Source organism: Xenopus tropicalis, chromosome 1 (genome assembly GCF_000004195.4).
Source record: "Xenopus tropicalis strain Nigerian chromosome 1, UCB_Xtro_10.0, whole genome shotgun sequence".
NCBI lineage: Eukaryota > Metazoa > Chordata > Amphibia > Anura > Pipidae > Xenopus > Xenopus tropicalis.
In genome coordinates, this window is record NC_030677.2 from 130,338,492 (window position 1) to 130,357,415 (window position 18,924).

Here is an 18,924-nt window from a genome sequence, read left to right on the forward strand (position 1 = left end):
CTGACTAACAGGCTAGGGGGTCTCTGGCTATAGCGAACAACATAAAGGATAGTGGGCATCTCTGCCTGGTGCCCCAGGTTAGAGAAAAGTCTGTGATAGAGTGAAATTAGTTTTGACACAGGCTTTTGTTGCGCCATATAGAACTTTAGTCCACTTTATAAAATTGGCCCTGAAGCCTAGGTGTTCAATGGTGACCCAGATATGCCCACTCACCCGAGTCAGAGGCCTTCTCGTTGTCAAGAGCCACTATGAATCTGTATATATCTGTTGACCTGCCCGGGACAAACCTGGACTGATCGGAGCAATAATGGAGGGGAGAACTCGAGAGAGGTGCCTGGCCAGTACTTTAGCAAATATTTTGGCATCACAATTTATAAATAGCTTGGCCAGACAGGGAGCTAAAAGAGGGTTATATTTTTGGCACCACTTCATTGGAAGACCATCCAAACCTGGTCTTCCCAGATGGGTAGGAATTTATGGCATCCGCCACTTCTTGAGCTGAAAAGGGGGAGCCCAGTTCCTAACTTACGGTTTTTTGAGACATGGCATAGGTATATTGTGAACATAGTCCTGCACTGCTTCTACGTCTAAGGTAAGTTTTGTGTGATACAGTTCAGAGTAAAATTTATAGAAAGCTTCACTGTTTTGCCCTGGATGTGTTAAGATATCATCTGCACCATCCTGGAGTTCTGGTATCATAGTGGTCTGCGAGGGGTCTCTGGCCAGCAAATCTAATAATTTGCCTGATTTACGCCCTATGATAAAGTAGTGATTTGTTGACCAGTTCAGTTTGCGCTGTTGAAAGCTTGGTTTGGGCGGTCAGTCAGACAGTATGGTTGTCCTCATAGGATTTATAATGTATTGACTTTCACTATGGGACACTACTCGGACGAGAGTGGTTACCTTCCCTGCATATTGGGTATTGAGGCGCTTGATGTAGGAGACGTATTCTCCTCTGATAAATGTTTTAAAGCATCCCATAATACAGGGTACTCAACTGACTGGTCATTGATACAAATGAATTCAGATATTCAATTTTTTTTAGGGGGGCGGTAAACTCATTGTGATTGATCCAGTATTGGCTTAGCTTACATACTTGAAGGGGTCATTATTTAGGTGGATTCCAACCAGGATCGAGGAGTGGTCAGATATACCCCTCGTTAGGTGTTGTACATTCATTGTTCTGCTGTTCAGCTGCTATCACTCCAACTTGCAGCTCAGCATGAAAGTGTGACTGAAGTTTATTAGAGCACAGGTCACAAGGCTGTAGCACGCTGGGGAATGAAGAATATTGATAGCACCATGTGCAATTTCAAAATTAGAAAAAAAACTGTTTGCTCTTTAAAAAAATAGAAGATAAAAAAGAGAAGATAAATAAAGTATTGGAGGCATATTCTCAACACTAACATATTCCTGCAGCACTTCTTTACACAAAATACACACCCTCCAAACTAACTTGCATCATTACTAAAGTGTACTAACAAACCCCCTAAATTAGGTATTATTAAAGAATGACTGCTGTTAGAGGGCATTCAAAAGGATATTGTCAAGAATAACTGGATCCCTCCCCTACATATTAACTGGTCTTTAAATAATTCACATGAGATCAGTTCCATGAGAATGAGAGCAACTATTAAAGGAACTCTATAAACAATAAGTGACAACAACAGATCATTTATTGGCTGGTGATTATTTCAAAGAATATATGGTGCTTATTTCTAAGACTCTCTAAGCAAGCCTGCTGCCAACATAGTATATTAAGCGATCAACTCCATCAATTTTAGACACATTTATCCATAGGATTCTGAAAAAGAGCAAGCGTTAATGTAAATTTAATTACCCATGCCTTTTCCCTGGAAATTTCTCTTTTTCAAATTCTGCTTAAAATTTCTCTGCTTAGGCCTTCTAACCTCAGATAATGGCATAACAGAAAAACATTCAGTGCTCACATTTCCTTTATAATAGTTCAAGAAGTTCATGCAGTCTTACAAATGAAGCAAATACCACAAACACATCTACAAGAAAATGCATTAGTAAAGAAAATACATTGGCAGAAGACCACAAGTACTGGAGCCTTCACTTAAAAATGGAGCACTAACAATTAAAATAATCATATAATTTTCTTCTGCATATTTCAATACCCAAAAGCGATTGCAGTTGGCTTTTCATAAATGTTTGCATGTGATTAAGCTGCTGAAACCTGCAGCCCTCCAACTGCTGTCAAACTACAATTCCCTTCACCCTGGAATGGAATGCCATTGCTCAACAGCTGGGGAATTGCTGTATGAACATCTACAACTACAGCAAGCAAAAAATATTGTTGTTTCCTTTCCCATCAAGCAACAAAATGGATTGATCCCAGAGCATGTCTTTGGTTTATGGCAGTGTTGTCCAAGTGGTGTGACCCCTGTGTGGCCCCTACCTGTCTGGTTGCTGTGACTGCTGATTAACCGCCCCCGTACCTTGTTCACACCTCAGTTTAAGGCTGTAAACCCCTGTATTATTCACAACTCAAGCTCAGACTGTAAAGCGCCCACATTTTTTACCTGTTTACACCTGTATACTGTAGAAGCAGTGCCAGCATTGTGTCACTGTATGTACTGCCTGCCCTATTCTGCCTGTGTGTGCCATAATATGCCTGCCTATGCTACCTGTGTGTGAAGGGTGACATACCTGCAGTGATCCCCAACCATTTGGGTTTTTGCTGCGCTACCACCATTAATATGGGTATGGTCATAAAAGCTCTTGTGATAACATGGATGTGGTTTTAAAACTGGCTCCCATTATCGGCCCTCCACCATATAGGCCAGAAAAATTCCGGACCTCGGTACCACAGAAGTTGGACAGCACTGGTTTATGGTATGCAGAGCAAAAACATTTGCTAGGATGGGATTCTGCATGTTCCTGTCATGGTAGTTGGTCGGGTGGGGTGCAGATGAACCAGGAATTTACATATAGGTTTCAATACATAAACAAATGCATTTAGAGTTTCAAAGAATTTGTTATGTGCCGTTTTGAAAGGTCTTCTGAACAAAGTGCTCCCAGGAATAAGATCCTCAATACTACTTAACATGCATGCACATGCATGAAGAACTTACCATCAGGTGCATACTTTGATGATATTCCTAAAACAATGGCAAGGATAATGAAAAGGGTAGCACTAGAAACTGCAAAACAGATAAGTGTGTTTTTGTGCCTTCTCCTGCGGATAACATGTGCATGATGGAGCTGGTCGCCTGCAGAGAACCCAAAGGTTGTGTGTGGTTCTTGACCAGCAGAGTTGAATTTGGCTGCTGCTTGAGTCTTTGGAGGTGGGGGTGGACGTAATGGAACTATTCTTCCAGGAACATAGCCTGGCGATCTGAGGTTGTTGCCATTGTGCGGTGGAAGGAAAAGGGGAGATCCCCCTCTGTAGTCACTTGATTGCATGACAGCGTGTCACTAAAAATACAAAAAAAAAACCACAGAGACAACAAAGTTAGATTATTTGGAAAAATAAGCCTTATTGTCACTAATATTAGATTTCTTAACCACAACTAAAAAGCAAGAAAGGAAGATCAGTTCTGTCAGCCTGTACTTTCATAGTGAAACTTCCTTCTGTGTAATCCACCCTCCCCCCAATTACAGATGGAACATCCAGCAGGCTCACATAGATGAGTGATTTAGAATACCACGGGAGCCATGGGTTCTTTTAAAGCACAAAGAAACATGTCCAGGCACAGACAGACATTCATTCTTAAAGCTTGGATTGTACCAGACATAACATTTTGCAGGAATAAGGAATTCAGCATTTGTCACAAGATGAAAAGGGCAAATTAATGCATTCCACTTCATACTACAATACTTGCATAGAACAGAAACAGCTTACACTAAATATACAAGAGGTTTAATGCACCAAGAAGCAACTTGCAAGTGAAAATATAATATTTGCACATATATGTATGCCATTTACAGACTAGTTTGTACTAGCCTTCATTTAGTTGACATATAGGCTAATAAAGAAATCTGCACCAGTAATTTCACTAATCCTTTCTTAAACACATCTGTTTCCCCTAGTGGCCACTCATTGGACTTGCTCTGCTCTTTGATAAGGGGCAGGGCAACAAGTCAGAAATGCTAAACCGGTTTTATAATGCTGGCTTAGTGCTTCAGAATCCAGAAGTGCCTCAGACTGTATATTTTACAATATGCCGCAAACACCTGTCTCTGCAGATGACAGTCAAACATTTAAAAGGGCTTAAAGTCACAATTATATATATGTTATAAGTTCAATTGCAGTAATAAAAAGAACAAGTAGCATTCATAATTATAAGTACGTTTCTCTAAACAAAGTACACAAAGCATTTATGAGTCAATGTGCCAAACGCCTTAATACTGTATAATGTTTAATGCATGATGTCATAGCATATTATTATCCTTTATTTATAGAGAACCAACGTATTAAAAAGGTATAGGATCTATTGTCTAAATGCTTTAGGGCTCTGTGGCACACAGGGAGATAAGTGGCCTGCGACAAAATCTCCCTTGTCACGGGCGACTAATCTCCCCGAACTACCATCCCACTGGCGAAAATGTAAGTCGCTGGTGGGATGGCACATGCTGCACAGGCGATTTCGGCAAATCGCCAAAAATGCCTCGCGAGGCAACTTTGGCGATTTGCCGAAATCGCCTGCTCAGCGTGTAATACCAAAAAATGAAAATGTATCAAAAGTAATTAAAATATAATGTACTGTTGGCCAGCACTGGTAAAACTGGTTGTGTAACAGATTAAGGGCTCTGGCACACGGGGAGATTAGTCGCCCGCGGCAAAACTCCCTGTTCGCGGGCGACTAATCTCCCCGAGTTGCCTACCCCTGCCATCCCGCCGGCGACTTACATGTTCGCCGGTGGGATGGCAGGGGTAGGCAACTCGGGGAGATTAGTCGCCCGCGAACAGGGAGTTTTGCCGCGGGCGACTAATCTCCCCGTGTGCCAGAGCCCTAATGACCACTCTATTCTACAGAGCTTATCTGTTATCTGCTATGTAACCTGTACCTTTTATCTTTTTTCCCCAACTTGAATGGCTGCCCCCATGGCTACACTGCAGGGTATTTATATAAAATAAAGTCTTTTTGAAGCAAACACACCAGTGTTACCAGTGCAGGGCAACATACATTATATTTTTATTACTTTGATACATTTTAATTTTTTGGCATTACTGTTCCTTTAAGTTAACTAAAAAATGTTTTGTTTTTTTAAAAATCAGATTGTTTTGCCACCAACATGGATTAGTGCAACTTATTTACCAAGGTAACTACAAGATAAGGTTTTATTATTACACAGATAAAAGGAAATGTTTAAAATAAATAGGAATTATTTGCTTAAAATGCACTCTGTGGGAAATTAACTTCTCATATCTAAATAACAGTGTTCCAGATAATAGCTCCCATACACCTGTACACAGTGCTTTTTAGTGACTGTTCATCATTCACATCAGTCCCTGCCACAGTAGAGCTTTCAGGGTAAAGTCCCTAATCAGAAACTAGGGTCAGTTTCCTCACAGGCCAGTAATAACCTGCCTGCATATTTTTGGAGTGTGATAGGAAACCAGAGTACCTGGAGGGAACCCAAGTAGACACAAGAAGATCATATAAACTTTGTGCAGAGAGTGTCCAAGTTAAACCCAGGACAAAAAGTGCTGCAAGGTAGCAATGCTAACCACTATGTCACCATGTACTGAGAACAAAATGCATACTCACATTGCAAGTTTCCATTCCCTACCCATGCTAAAGATTTAATAGCATGCAGCACCACATACAGAATGACATTAATTACATTTTAATTTGTGTTTGAGGTAGATAAGCAAACATTTCATAATGGGAAAAACTACATGTACCTGCAACTTGTGTTAACATGGGGACTTGAAAACCATCTCTATCCACTTAGTGAAACCTGGCAAAAAATTTTGCTCATCACTACTAAGAAAAACACCCACAGATTCCAATGTATTGTGTGCTGAAAAAGCATAAATATATTGTACTGTTGCAGCTAAAAAAAACACCCACTGCATTGCAAATTTTCCCGCAAAGCGGAACAGGACAGATTCATTCATCCCTATTGCTTAAGAAGTTTAAAAGTTATATGCAAAAGCACATAAAGAATAAAAGCCAGTTTGATCACGAAAAGCAGAATTTCAGTTTACTAATGGGAAGGAGAGCATGTGTAAAAACAGTTACAATGTGCATTTCCTTCCTTTAACAGTCTAAGAAGGACAGTGTGAGAAGACGAGACATTCAATTTGGATATTCAAAACATATAGTACATACAAGTGAACACTATAATGAAAGAAATTATACCATACATATACAGATTATGTATATAAAAATTGACCTAATAACAAAAAAAAAAAAATCTGCTTACAGGATGTAGTTTTATATATTCTGACAACCTCATCTGGTTATATTTACAAAAGTTTATTTTCCTGTGTAATCTTTGGAGCATCCTGTCCTCAGATATTTGCTGAGCAAGCATTTAGGGCAGATCAGTTTTCCTGAACCGTATGAAAAAGATTTCAGTATTCTTAAAAATCACGTGCAATGAGTTCAGATGGTTAAACCCATTTGTGATGCCATTTAAACAACATACATCAATTAAAACAGTCATCCTCTGCAGCAGAATTAGCAGCACATGGCTACTAACAGTAATAAGTATTAACAGTAATAAGTAGGAACACCCATTAGCAACTTCCAGATTATTTTGGGATCGCTCTATATACCAAAGATTCAATCAAGCACAAGGAAACTACTTTACAAAGAATGAAGGCTGGAAGTCTATGCTGATTGGACAAATCCCTTCCTAAAATGAACTCAGACAATTACTACCAATACTGACTTTAGTATAAACACCATCAGGGATGCACCACAAGGAACAGGTATAGAATCCAGACATATAAAAACCCTACATCCTAAAATTCATTAAAGTGAATACATCATATTAAAAAAATATCACAGAGTAAACAATACTTAGGAACCTCCATTCAAAAAGCCCAATCCTATCCCTAATAGGAAGTCCCAACAACCAGTTTTACCACTTCTGCTATATGCTCTGTGGAGGCAAGAGCAATAATTAAGCCCAAAATGATTTACAAGGTAGCCAAAATCTTCAAGAACCATTGCCCCAGTAGTCCTGTATATATTGAGCCATATTTATAACTACAACCGGCCCATTGGGGTCGTATGCTGTGCTGTACAAACATCTTCCCCCCTGGAGCCTTTAAATATTAACAGTACCTTAACAGTTCCTTAACTAAATAGTTAAAGGAACAGTAACGCCAAAAATGAAAGTGTATTAAAGTATTTAAACTATAATGTACTGTTACCCTGCACAGGTAAAGTTGTGTATTTGCTAAAGTAACGGTACTATAGCTTATATAAATAAGCTGCTGTGTAGTCATGGGGGCAGCCATTCAACCTGGAAAAAAGGAGAAAAGGCACAGGTTACATAGCAGATAACAGATAAGCTCTGTAGAATATAATGGGGCTTTATCTGTTATCTGCTGTGTGCCTGTGCCTTTTCTCCTTTGAATGGCTGCCCCCATGGCTACACAGCAGCTTTGTTTATATAAACTATAGTAGTCTTTCTGAGGCAAACACACCAGCTGTACCAGCACAGGGCAACAGTACATAATATTGTAATTATTTTTATACACTTTCATTTTTTGGTGTTACTGTTCCTTTAAGCAAGGACTAATCTTCCCATGCATACTTTACAAATGATGCACTTCATTAGGTTAGTCTTATTATGTTGTTTCTATAAATCACTAAACAACAAACAGTTATACAAGGACAAATTTACATCTATTCAAATGTATGCAACACTGCATTTTTAAACTTGTGGACACTGCTAAACTATGCTGAGTCAATGATCCAAAGCTTATATGTTGCTGCAAATGCTGCAGGTCCCATCCCACCTTCAACACTGAGCTACAAAGCTCTATTAGTAGTTACAGGCCAAAGATGAAGGTTAAGCCACAGGGTAATGCACAACACCACAGTAGTCCAGATGTAGTTAGCCTATCACTCGCCCCCAAAAAACAAACTGTTTACTGTTTTAGAGTATACATTTTATGCAAAACCCAATTTACCAAGAATGCATGATTTAAATTGAAAAGGAACTGCATGTGATCAATTAGGCAAGAAAGACAAACTCATTGGTGGCTTGCCACCTAAACCATGGAAGTTAAGGAGTGGCAGATGGCACAGGCTGCAAGCAGGCCCTGTCCTTACAGCCTGCTCTATGGCACGTGATAAGAACAGGGATGGCCTGCACCCCCTGAAGATAATTCCTATCCAATCTGGGGCTCGGGGCAGAGTGCTGCATTCCCTGGGACTTGATAAGTGTGCACATGGTGGTTGAGGAATTCTAAAACTTATAGTTGCCTTAAATTGGCAAAGATTTGACACAGCTGAGTCTGAGTTATAGAATCAGATTAAACAAAAAAAGAAATAAATAAACCAGGCAGGGTTAAAGAATGCACACTGTCAGAATTTAAAGAAAAAAATATACTATAATTACTAAACAGCTACTTCCTGTGTTGCTTAGGTCTTGACAATGAAAATGTTGCTTCCTGTTAAAAGATTCTTGATAGCTTTATAAACCAGTATATGCCGGCAATTGCTACATAGTCCAGAGTTAGGAAGTTGAGAAATCCGAACATGTTCGTAAAAGAAAGGAAAGCAATTCTCTTATGCACCACATTTTAACTGCAGCAAGCAACATGAGAACATGTGCAAGATACACATTTATTAGCCTGAGTAGGGCTTGCTAGAAAGCAGGACCCTGAGTGGATATTACTTTTCACGGATAATGTCCAACTTAAAACATTATGTCAAAGTTGGTGCAAAAATTAAATAAACTCCCTAGTTTGTTATAAAATGGTACTGTGTCAAGACATGTACTAAGCAATCCTTACTTAATTCAGTTGTCCTGGTTGTGACTCAGAAATGGGGTGTTGTAATATTAGCTAATGACTGTGTACACTGAATATCAAGTATGCACAGCTATGCAGCTTGGATAAAAACAAAGTACAAAACCCCTGTGATTTTTTTATATACAGTAGAACTCCCATTTTTTGTTTTTTCAAGTGATCGCAAAACCATGGTGTAAAATCTGGGAAAATCTATTATGTGTTATATATTGGTGGGACCACAAAAAACAATGTAAAATGTTGAAAATAATTCAAATTAGGGGATTTAAAATTGAGGTTTAACTGTATTAAAATGCAGTTTACTGTCCATCCCCTCTAATACTCATTACTGAACAGAGTTCAAGGTACGTTTCACCTTCCACTGCCCAACCAACGACTGATGTGCAGGATGCATGTAATAATTTCACGCAGATAAATAGCTGTCTGGGAAACCCATAGCACAGGCAAAATTTCTGCTCCACTTTTTTCCATGCCCTTTCCTATGAAAAAAGAAGGGGTCATTTACAAAGACCCTGTGCAAAAGTGCAATGGCACTATGGGGCGCAAGAGCAAGTCAGTGCTCATACAGCAATCACTTCATTCTACCCAGGGTCTGGCTGTGCTCTGTACATTGTACTGGACAAAAAAATTCCAGTTAGGTGGAAAGTGCAGCATTTGTCGGCACAGGTCAGCCCTGTACTTAGTGCCTGCAGGCATTAGTACAGGACCCCAATGCGAACTGAACTTGCGTGCCATGGTAATTATTACAGTCATTCAAACTCTAGTACCACTATCTGCAAATTGTACAGAATTTCCTTTGCTTTCTCCTTACAGTTAATATTACATTTGTATTATATAGTATATTTTTCTAACAGCATAAATTCCAAAGTAGTAGTAAAAAAAAAAAAAACCAAAAAAAACCTATGTTTTACAGTAAAGGATTGTATAAAGAAAAAAAATTAAAAGTTTGGGCTTTTAGCAAAACTAATGGGATGTTGCAATAAATCACTGGAACACAAACAGTTCCAGATGATTAGAAAACTGTAGATCGCATGGAAGAAATGGATCATACCAAGCCTAAGAAAAATACATTTATTACTCCATAATTACCAAAGGCAATGTTGCATACCTCTGGTCCAGCATTTTCCAGTCCTGATGAAAGCCAGTGTGGTTATTTATGGAAAGTGATTTATACCTTGTGTCTCAATCCTTTCTCCTTGTAGAATGTAAGCTCTTTTGGGCAGGGCTCTCTTCACCTCTTGTATCAGTTATTATTATTATTATTATTATTAACATTTATTTATAAAGCACCAACATATTCCGCAGCACTGTACAATAGGTGGGTTTCATACATTGGACATACAGAGTAACATATACAGCAATCAATAACTGATACAAGAGGTGAAGAGAGCCCTCCCCAAAAGAGCTTACAATCTACAAGGAGAAAGGGTTGAGACACAAGGTGTGGGAATCTCCTAAAGGGGTATTTCACCTTTAAGTTAACTTTTACTATGTTATAGAATGGCTAATTCCAAGCAACTTTGCAACTGGCCTTTGTTTTTTTCTTTGTTATAGTTTTTGAATTATTTGCTTTCTTCCTCTCTCTCCAGCTTTTAAATAGGGGTCACTGACTGCACTATAAGGCTACAGTTGTATTGTTATTGCTACTATTGCTTTATATCTTTATATTAAAGCCCTCCCCTATTCACAATCCAGCCTCCCGTTTAAATCAATGCCTGGTTGCTAGGATAATTTGGATCCTAGCAACCAGTCAACAGCCAACTGTGCCACTGCATTACTGAGCCCATCACTCACAGACTCTATTGGGGGAATTCACAAAAGGGGTGATACTGAGACAGAACAAAATTAGAGACAGATTTGTTGGATTTTCCACCGTATTCACCAAACAAACAGTTTTTGTGAATTTTCACTTTTGTGAATTTGTCTTTTAAACAGAGGGGGCACTGCTGCCAAAACTAAAATTTTGCCTGGGAGGTTTAACTTTTCCTTTAAATAAAAATGTATACAATATATTCACTCAAAATATTATTATTGCCTCATTTATTAAGCTAAAACTCCCATAACAATGCAAATGTGAAGTAAAAAGGTTTTATATACAAGATATCAATTCAACTTTTTGTTTAATCAGTGTTTTACGTGTTTATAAAATGTTAATGAGGCTTTTTCAGGGGCGCTTCTGCCATTAGGCAAGTTGAGAAACTCTCCCCAGTTACCAGGGGCGGCAAAATGCCGCTCCTGGTAACTTTAAGAGCCGAATTTCCGGTTTTGAAACCGGAAATTCGGCTCTTCTAGTGCAGAGAGCGATCTCACCGCATCCAGGAGCCGCCTCAGGCGGCGATATGTCTAGAATCGCCCCTGGACTTTTTGCCCCTATTGTTCTAGGGTTAGACAGAGACTTGCGCCCTAACAATGAGTCTGCTAATCCCTGTTAACCTGTTAATGATCCCTCAATGGGGCCCCCACCAGAGGTGTGAATTGGAGACTTTGTGAAACCAATCAAAACAGCAGAGCTTACAATTGATCTGACAGTTACACTGAGCTTCACTCCAGGTAAGTGACCTTTCTTTACACTATTATACACACTTACACTCACATATTAGAACAGGGTTTTTTTTGTTTTTAATTTTGCACGTTGGCGCACTTTTATACACTCATATACAATGGGGGGGGGGGGCGGGAATTCACACAAGTGATGATATTGAGACAAAATAAAAGTGACAGAGATAGATTTGTCGGATTTTCTACCGTATTCACCAAACCGCTATCTCCACTTTTGTGAATTTGTCTTTTAAACAGACAGTTTTCAGATTGTCATTTTACCAACAATTTTTTGTATGAATTTGGACTCCTGGATTCAGGGCATCCCTAATTACTATGTCCCCAACGATGTGGGGCAGCTGATGTCTCTGTAGCCACACGGAAGGGAAAGAAAGCTAAAGCTAAATGCCACCTATTGGGCACCAAGGTCTCAATACTGATGAGCTTACGTAAAGGGTTAACTGCCCTTAGAAATCCCTGTCCCGTCTGTGCACCAGTTCCCCATCTCCCCCCAGCTGCCACCTACAGACTGACTGGCAGCTCCTGCCCTGATGCCCCATGTGCCCCAAGTACCCTCAGTGCCTGCTGCAGCTCTGGGCACCCATGGGAAGGCACAGCACACCCTGAGGGGTTATTGATTGCTTTATTTGTTACTCTGTATGTCCAATGTATGAAACCCACTTAATGTACAGCGTTGCGGAATATGTTGGCTCTTTATAAATAAATGTTAATAATAAATAATAATATAATATACATATGTTTCCTAATCGGCACCTGTACCGTATATAAGCAATATGTGCAACATCAACCTTTAAAATACTTCTACTCATCACTTCTGGATCAGACTTTCATAAAGCCATTGAAATAAATAAAATGTGTACATGTTACACTGTTATACACCTGTGTGTTTCTGTGTGAGTGGTTTCTCTGTGTTTCTTTGATCAAGCCCCACTGACTGACATGTGCGCCACTTTTAACAAACTCACATGACATTTGACAGTGGGGTTCTTTATGTAGACCCCAAGCAGAAGTTCATACACTGACAAGTGCTTATCAGGGCCAGAACTAGGGGTAGGCAGAACCATAGGAAGTGCTATGCACATACCTCTTCTGTCTGCCTGCTCTGCCTAAGCTAGTCCAGAACCCTGATAAGAAGAAAAAAAAGAGGTCTGGTGCCTGTTGCTGGTAGCTGCCAATGTGCTTGTGTGTACTGGGAAAGCTGAAGAACTGTCAAGATTATTATTATCAGGATATTGTAATAGCATGATACCCCCATCATGAAAGGGCACAATAATTGTTGCTATGTAAGGAGGACAAATTTTAAAATAAACCAAAAATTCCAGAATTAGAATAAAAATGTTCAACCTAAGACTAGAGCAACATTCAAATTAGGATGCTGAATGATAAACACCAATTAGCTTTTTAATAGTTAGGTAAAAAAAATGTGATTCTTGTATAAGCTCCCGCGCTGTAATAACCTGTGCAGAACTAGTCTTCCCCATTAAAACACAAATGCATTTGAAACTCATGTTTCCAACAAGCTGTTGCTGAAAGGCCACCTCCCAGATGAACAGAGCTAACCATAATGCCAACTGCAATGTTTGGTGGAGAAGGAATTATGGTTTGGGGCTGTATTTTGTTTTAGTTTAGGTTAGGGCCCAAGGTTGTAGTGAAAAGTTTACATTGTTGACAATTCTGTATTTCCTACTTTGCAACAACAGATTGGGGATGGCCCTTTGCATGTATTATAATGGCCCCATGCACATGAGGTTTGTACAGAACTGGTTTGCTGAAACTGAGAAACTGGCTGGCCTATACAGAACCTTGACTCTGTATGAACACCAGTGGTATGAACTGGAACTTCAAGCCAAGCCTGACCACCCAAGATCAGTGTTCAATCTTACTCTTGTGGCTGAATGGAACAAATGAAACTATCCTTGTTGCACCATAACATGTAAAACCTTTCTAGGTTACAGCACAATCAACTTCATATTTGCTTTGTTTCAGAATAGCTTACTGGACAGGAAGGTGAATGCTACTGTAGGGTTACCAGATCACTTCAAAATTCAGTGACATGTCTAGAAAATCCAGCCAGAAAGGCTGCACTAATTGCATTTAAATGTAAATCAGTACAGCTCTGCAACATGCATTCATTAGAAGTGAATTTTCAAGTGATCTGGTGACCCTATGCTATTGGCCATATAATGTATGTGGTTGTAAAAAAAATGTGCAATGGAAACAGCATTTTTAATGTAATTAAACCATCCTGTTTTGGGAGTATAGTTTTCCTTTACAGGAAACTCATGTGCACTAGCACAGTTTTCTATGATAAGCATCACCCCTTTGTTATCCTATAGGTGTGTCTCAGACAAACCCAAAGGTGGGTCAACTGCATCCTGTTCAGAATATTGTTTTGAGACTAAGCCTCATAATGATGTGTGACCTGTATCATAAAGGTCTGCAATGAATCTGCTCTAAAATGTAAATCTGCAATGTGGAAGAAAAATGAGGAAATAGAATTTCACAGAAAAATGTAAACACTCATGTTCAAAACTAGATTGTTAAAAACCTTATTTGGCAATATGTACAGCAGCCCAAAAATGGATTTACATACTGCATGCAAAAGTAAGAAAAATCAGACAAAATCAATGGCTATTCTGGCCTTAAGAAATTGCATTATGCCATAAAAAGCCAGGGGACTATTTATGTAGTTGGGGGAGGGAAATGCCATGAGTAATCTTTCAGAGAGAAAAAAAAGCATGTGCGCCTTTGTTCTCTATAATGCAAAAGCAGATACTTATTCACCTCTGGGGAAAACAAGGGAAAATATCATTTGAAAATGTATTTAGGCTCAGCTGCACACAATAGCATTTCCACTCAGCATTTCCATTATTTGCTTTTTCTTTAATGAGTTCAACACTACGGTTTGGTTATTTTAACTAATTTTTAATCATATTAAAACATTTAGGCTCATATAAAACCTATGACATATGTAAGGTATTCTGTGCTATAGAAATAGCTAGAATGTCAACCATAATGCATTACAGAATTCCTTAATTCAGAGAGAAAGCAGAACCACCAGCCACACTTGCCTTGGGAACAAAGTATGGTACTGACACATTTCATAATTAAAAGGTAAATCCAATGACAGGTTCCAGAAATATCCTATGAATTTGTAAAGCATATTACATGCTCTATTGGGTACAATAGAGTTCACTTACTAATGAAAGTGCAATACAAAGCACACAATTGCATCCATAATTTAAAATGCAGCACAAATACTATTCACAAAGTTACTTCTGTCAGTACACGCTCCTCTATACTGCTCGCGTGAAAATAGTATTTGTGTCCGATTTGCTACATAAGGTGCAGAGTACATACGCAACTATTTGCACCTAGTCAGCTGCATTACGATGTATCCTTTTATGACCCCTTTCCAGTCTATTTGTTCAATATAGGTTAACTCGCAAGAATCAATTCAGAAGATCTTTTCCACTGGAACTAAATTAGGGAAAAGGTTGATCAATTTGAAGTCAATATGACCCAATGTGATATAACCAAGATAAAATGATATTATACTTTACATAACAAAGTAGTCCCTTTCTGGGGGCCAAGCAATTCTCAAGCCACATACATCATATCCTTGTATCAACTGCATACAATAGTTTTGTACATCTGACAGGAATGATCTGCACATATACATATTGCATAGCTGTCAATGCAGGTGTAACAGATCAAGCTAGGAACTCTTGATGGTTGCCAATATGTTCTATGCTCCATCTGTGTTGCAGGGTAACAAAGATAGGGAACTCCCAGGAGCTCACCCCACAAGGTTCAGCATCAAGGATAACTATTTTTATGTACAGGTATGGGATCCCTTATCTGGAAACCCATTATCCAGAAAGCTCCGAATTACGGAAAGCCTGTCTCCCATAGACTCCATTTTAATCAAATAATTCAGAATTTTTAAACTGATTTCCTTTTTCTCTGTAGTAATAAACCAGTACCTTGTAATTGATGCTAACTAAGATATAATTAATCCTTATTGGTGGCAAAACAATGCTATTGGGTTTAATTAATGGTTTATTGATTTTTTAGTACACTTATGGTATTGAGATCCAAATTACGGAAAGACCCGTTATCCGGAATACCCTTGGTCCCAAGCATTCTGGATAATGGGTCCTATACCTGTACTACTATTCCTACATGCCGACATGAGAATCCCTGTAACCCTGCTGCCGATATGCTACTACAACTTTAAAATAACTTGCCTATTGTGCAACACCTTTTTGCTAGTAAAGTATAGTTTGCTATCTTCCTGGTGCCAGGGTTCAGAATGTGGTTGATCGGGTTGACAAATTATTGGGTGGGGCTGGGCATGACCCAGCTGTCTTGGTACATATTCGTACGAATGACTCTCTGGTTAGGCCTCACCTTGAGTATGCAAAGCAGTTTTGGGCTCCAGTCCTCAAAAAGGATATTAATTAGCTGGAGTGCATAGATGTGCAACTAAACTGGTAAAGGGGATGGAAGATTTAAAATATGAGGTCAGACTGTCATGGTTAGAGTGGTTTTCTCTGGTAGGTGGTTTTTCACGGTTAGGGCAGTGAGGTTGGGGAATTCCCTTCCTAGTGATATTGTGATGGCGGATTCTGTTAATGCCTTTAAGAGGGGCCTGGATGAACAAGCATAGTATGCAAGACTATTGTTATACCAATATCTACAGCTAGTATTAATGTTTGTATATATAGCTTATGTATGTGAGTGTATAGATAGGTCAGTATAGGTTTGTGTGTGCTGGGTTAACTTGGAAGGGTTTAACTTGATGGACTCTGGTCTTTTTTCAACCTTATGTAACTAACTATGTAACTAGGTCGCAATGACTGTGCCGCTTTTACCTAGGGCTGAATCTACTAGTGCCAGTGTTTGAGTCATTTCATTTTCATTGCCTTTATATAGGAAAGCTGATATAATAAAAGAATCATATTGGTAAACAAGCAGCATTTACACTAAATTAAAAGCTATAGCATGGGAATTCTATGCCCCTTAACTCCACCACAAGTTCATCAGTTTCAAAGGGCAGGACTTCCAATCACAATTAGTAGGTAAGTAACCTTTGAAGCTACCAGAATGTTATGATTCTAGGTTTCTGTCTCCTGTTTTAAATTTAATAGTGACTTTTTAGGAGAAATATCGGTGCAACAGAATGCCTGCAACTGCACATTCTAGTCACAGTACATTTATGCTGATGAGAACATGTGAAGAAGGCTTTACTTTCTTTGTATTTAGCTACCTTTAAAAAGAAGAAGTTGCATTTGGCTTCCATGCTTTCCATTTCAAGCCATATCATGAGCCAGAGCTCAGTAACCAAATCCCACCTCTTCTCCACATTCACAACCAAAATATATTAGGCCCCCCTAAGATCATAGGTTGTGATTATGATCAGAAATAGTGTGCTATACCAATAAGAACCAACAAATAAAAACTACTAGCCTGTAGCTGTGATTTGCTGTACTTTAAAACACAGTGGGGCTCATTTACCAAGATTTGGTAAATTTGCACTTGCATGCCTCTCTAGATTCTGCTAGTAAGCAATCCTATGCTTCTATCACTTACTAACCTTTGGGAATTATAATGTATGCCCATGTGACACATGACTGCACTTTTTTCCATGTTCTGGTTTTTCTTAGATAATATATAGAAGCAGTGTGGATACACTATAACTGTATTCACATATCTGTAACTTCAGTTGGGTACCCCTATTTATTTGGTAACTTAAATGTCATGGATCTCGTGGTAAGTGCTTCTATATAATGTATAAACTAAAGCTTTACAAGGAAATTTATAGAATTCAGTGACCAAATCCTTGGAAATTAATATAATACATTGCTGCTTCAAGTTACCATAAAATAGAATAATTTTGTGGCTTCTATTGTAGTGTTTTATTTAACCACTCCATTTCTCTGACTTCATATAAACCAAATTTGCCACAAGAATGTGCAATGGAAATTAAGAGAGCATTCTGCTTGTATTAAGTATGTCCAGTGGAATTTACGCTTGCAAGCACCTACATTAAACAGTCTGCTCACTTGTCCTTCTGTCTGGTTCTAGTATAAATGATAGTGTTGATGCATATTACAGGAATTGATCATTACAGACATCAGGCATGTGGAGAAAGTTAGCATGAGGAATGAATCAACAAGGCAAGAATGTGTTCTGTGGTTGTAACCAACACCATCATTGGCCCTCAAAGTAATAACTAATATTTCCATCATTTGAAGCATACTTGCAAACTCCTATCAAAGTGGTTCAGGTTAGGTCACAATAGCGGTTTTATCTAATATTTCACTATAATAACATTCTGATTGCCTAAGGCTCCAGAGGCATTATGCATCAAGTCAACTGAAAAAGGTTCTGCTGCTTCCATTTCAGCCATTTGTGACAATATAGACACATGCAGCAGTGCCAAATGTAAACAAACCAGGATTTCAAACTTAAAAGTGGCCAGATGTCCTGGTAATAAATAGGGCAGAACAGCTGTTTCACTTTCAGTAATAAGAAGAAGCCCATCAAACAAGGTCTAGCATAGGGCATACTCTAACTTTTTTTAAAAATATTTTTCAAACACCTTGATAGAGAAACGGACATATTTCCTGTTATTCACTTGGCAGACAGACACTATTTTCCTTGATCTCTACCGCATTCTCTAACTGGCCTTCACTAAAGTATACCTTCAGTAACAGATATGTTCACACCCAAGCCTACGTCAAAACAAATGAAAACAGCACATCCTGTACCCATATGGGAGGTGCCTTTGCAATACACATTCACCACGCGTAACCAACCACTCAGATGATGATGGCAATTGGTTAAGAGAGTTTTGCATGACTGCTTTCGATCAGATTAGATCAAATCAGATTAGAATAGGGCACATATTGAACAACCCCCACAAAACATATTGCTTAAACTAAACTACTTACTACTTCTAGTGCATACTGTCAGCACATTACAATACACTTACAGACTATTTTCCCCATAATTCCCTGACATATTGGAATCTATACTCTAAGGTCCCTACAATGCACATATATGCCAAACACACACACAGGTCAGTTTTATTAACTATTTTTGTGGCAGTTACATATTAAGATATAAAATGATTTTAACCCTATATTTGAGATGTGGAGACTCTCTGGTCAAAAGTAGATAAACTTACTTGAGGAAAGCCTTCATACACACAGGGGAAGATTTATAAAAGAGTCACCACAGTAAAATTCCACCACTTCTATTTCTATGGGATTTTGGCATATTAATGACAAAGTGAACTGTAACGTTCGCCTATTGAAAAATACACCTCTAAAAATACCATAGAAATTGAGAGTGGTGGAATTTTACTTTGGTGTGCTTTAATTTCAGTCTTT

General features: G+C 38.7%; 1 protein-coding gene across 2 annotated transcripts in view; it reads right to left on the reverse strand.

Moving 5' to 3' along the window:
* cemip2 (cell migration inducing hyaluronidase 2) overlaps positions 1-18,924 on the reverse strand; it is a 112,892-nt gene that overhangs the window by 38,962 nt on the left and 55,006 nt on the right. For both annotated transcript variants that reach the window (XM_012971706.3, XM_002935585.5), the window contains exon 2: positions 3,099-3,441. In XM_012971706.3, coding sequence (XP_012827160.1) covers positions 3,099-3,429 — 331 coding nt within the window. In that variant the 5' untranslated portion in view covers positions 3,430-3,441. The remainder of the gene's footprint in view (positions 1-3,098; positions 3,442-18,924) is intronic.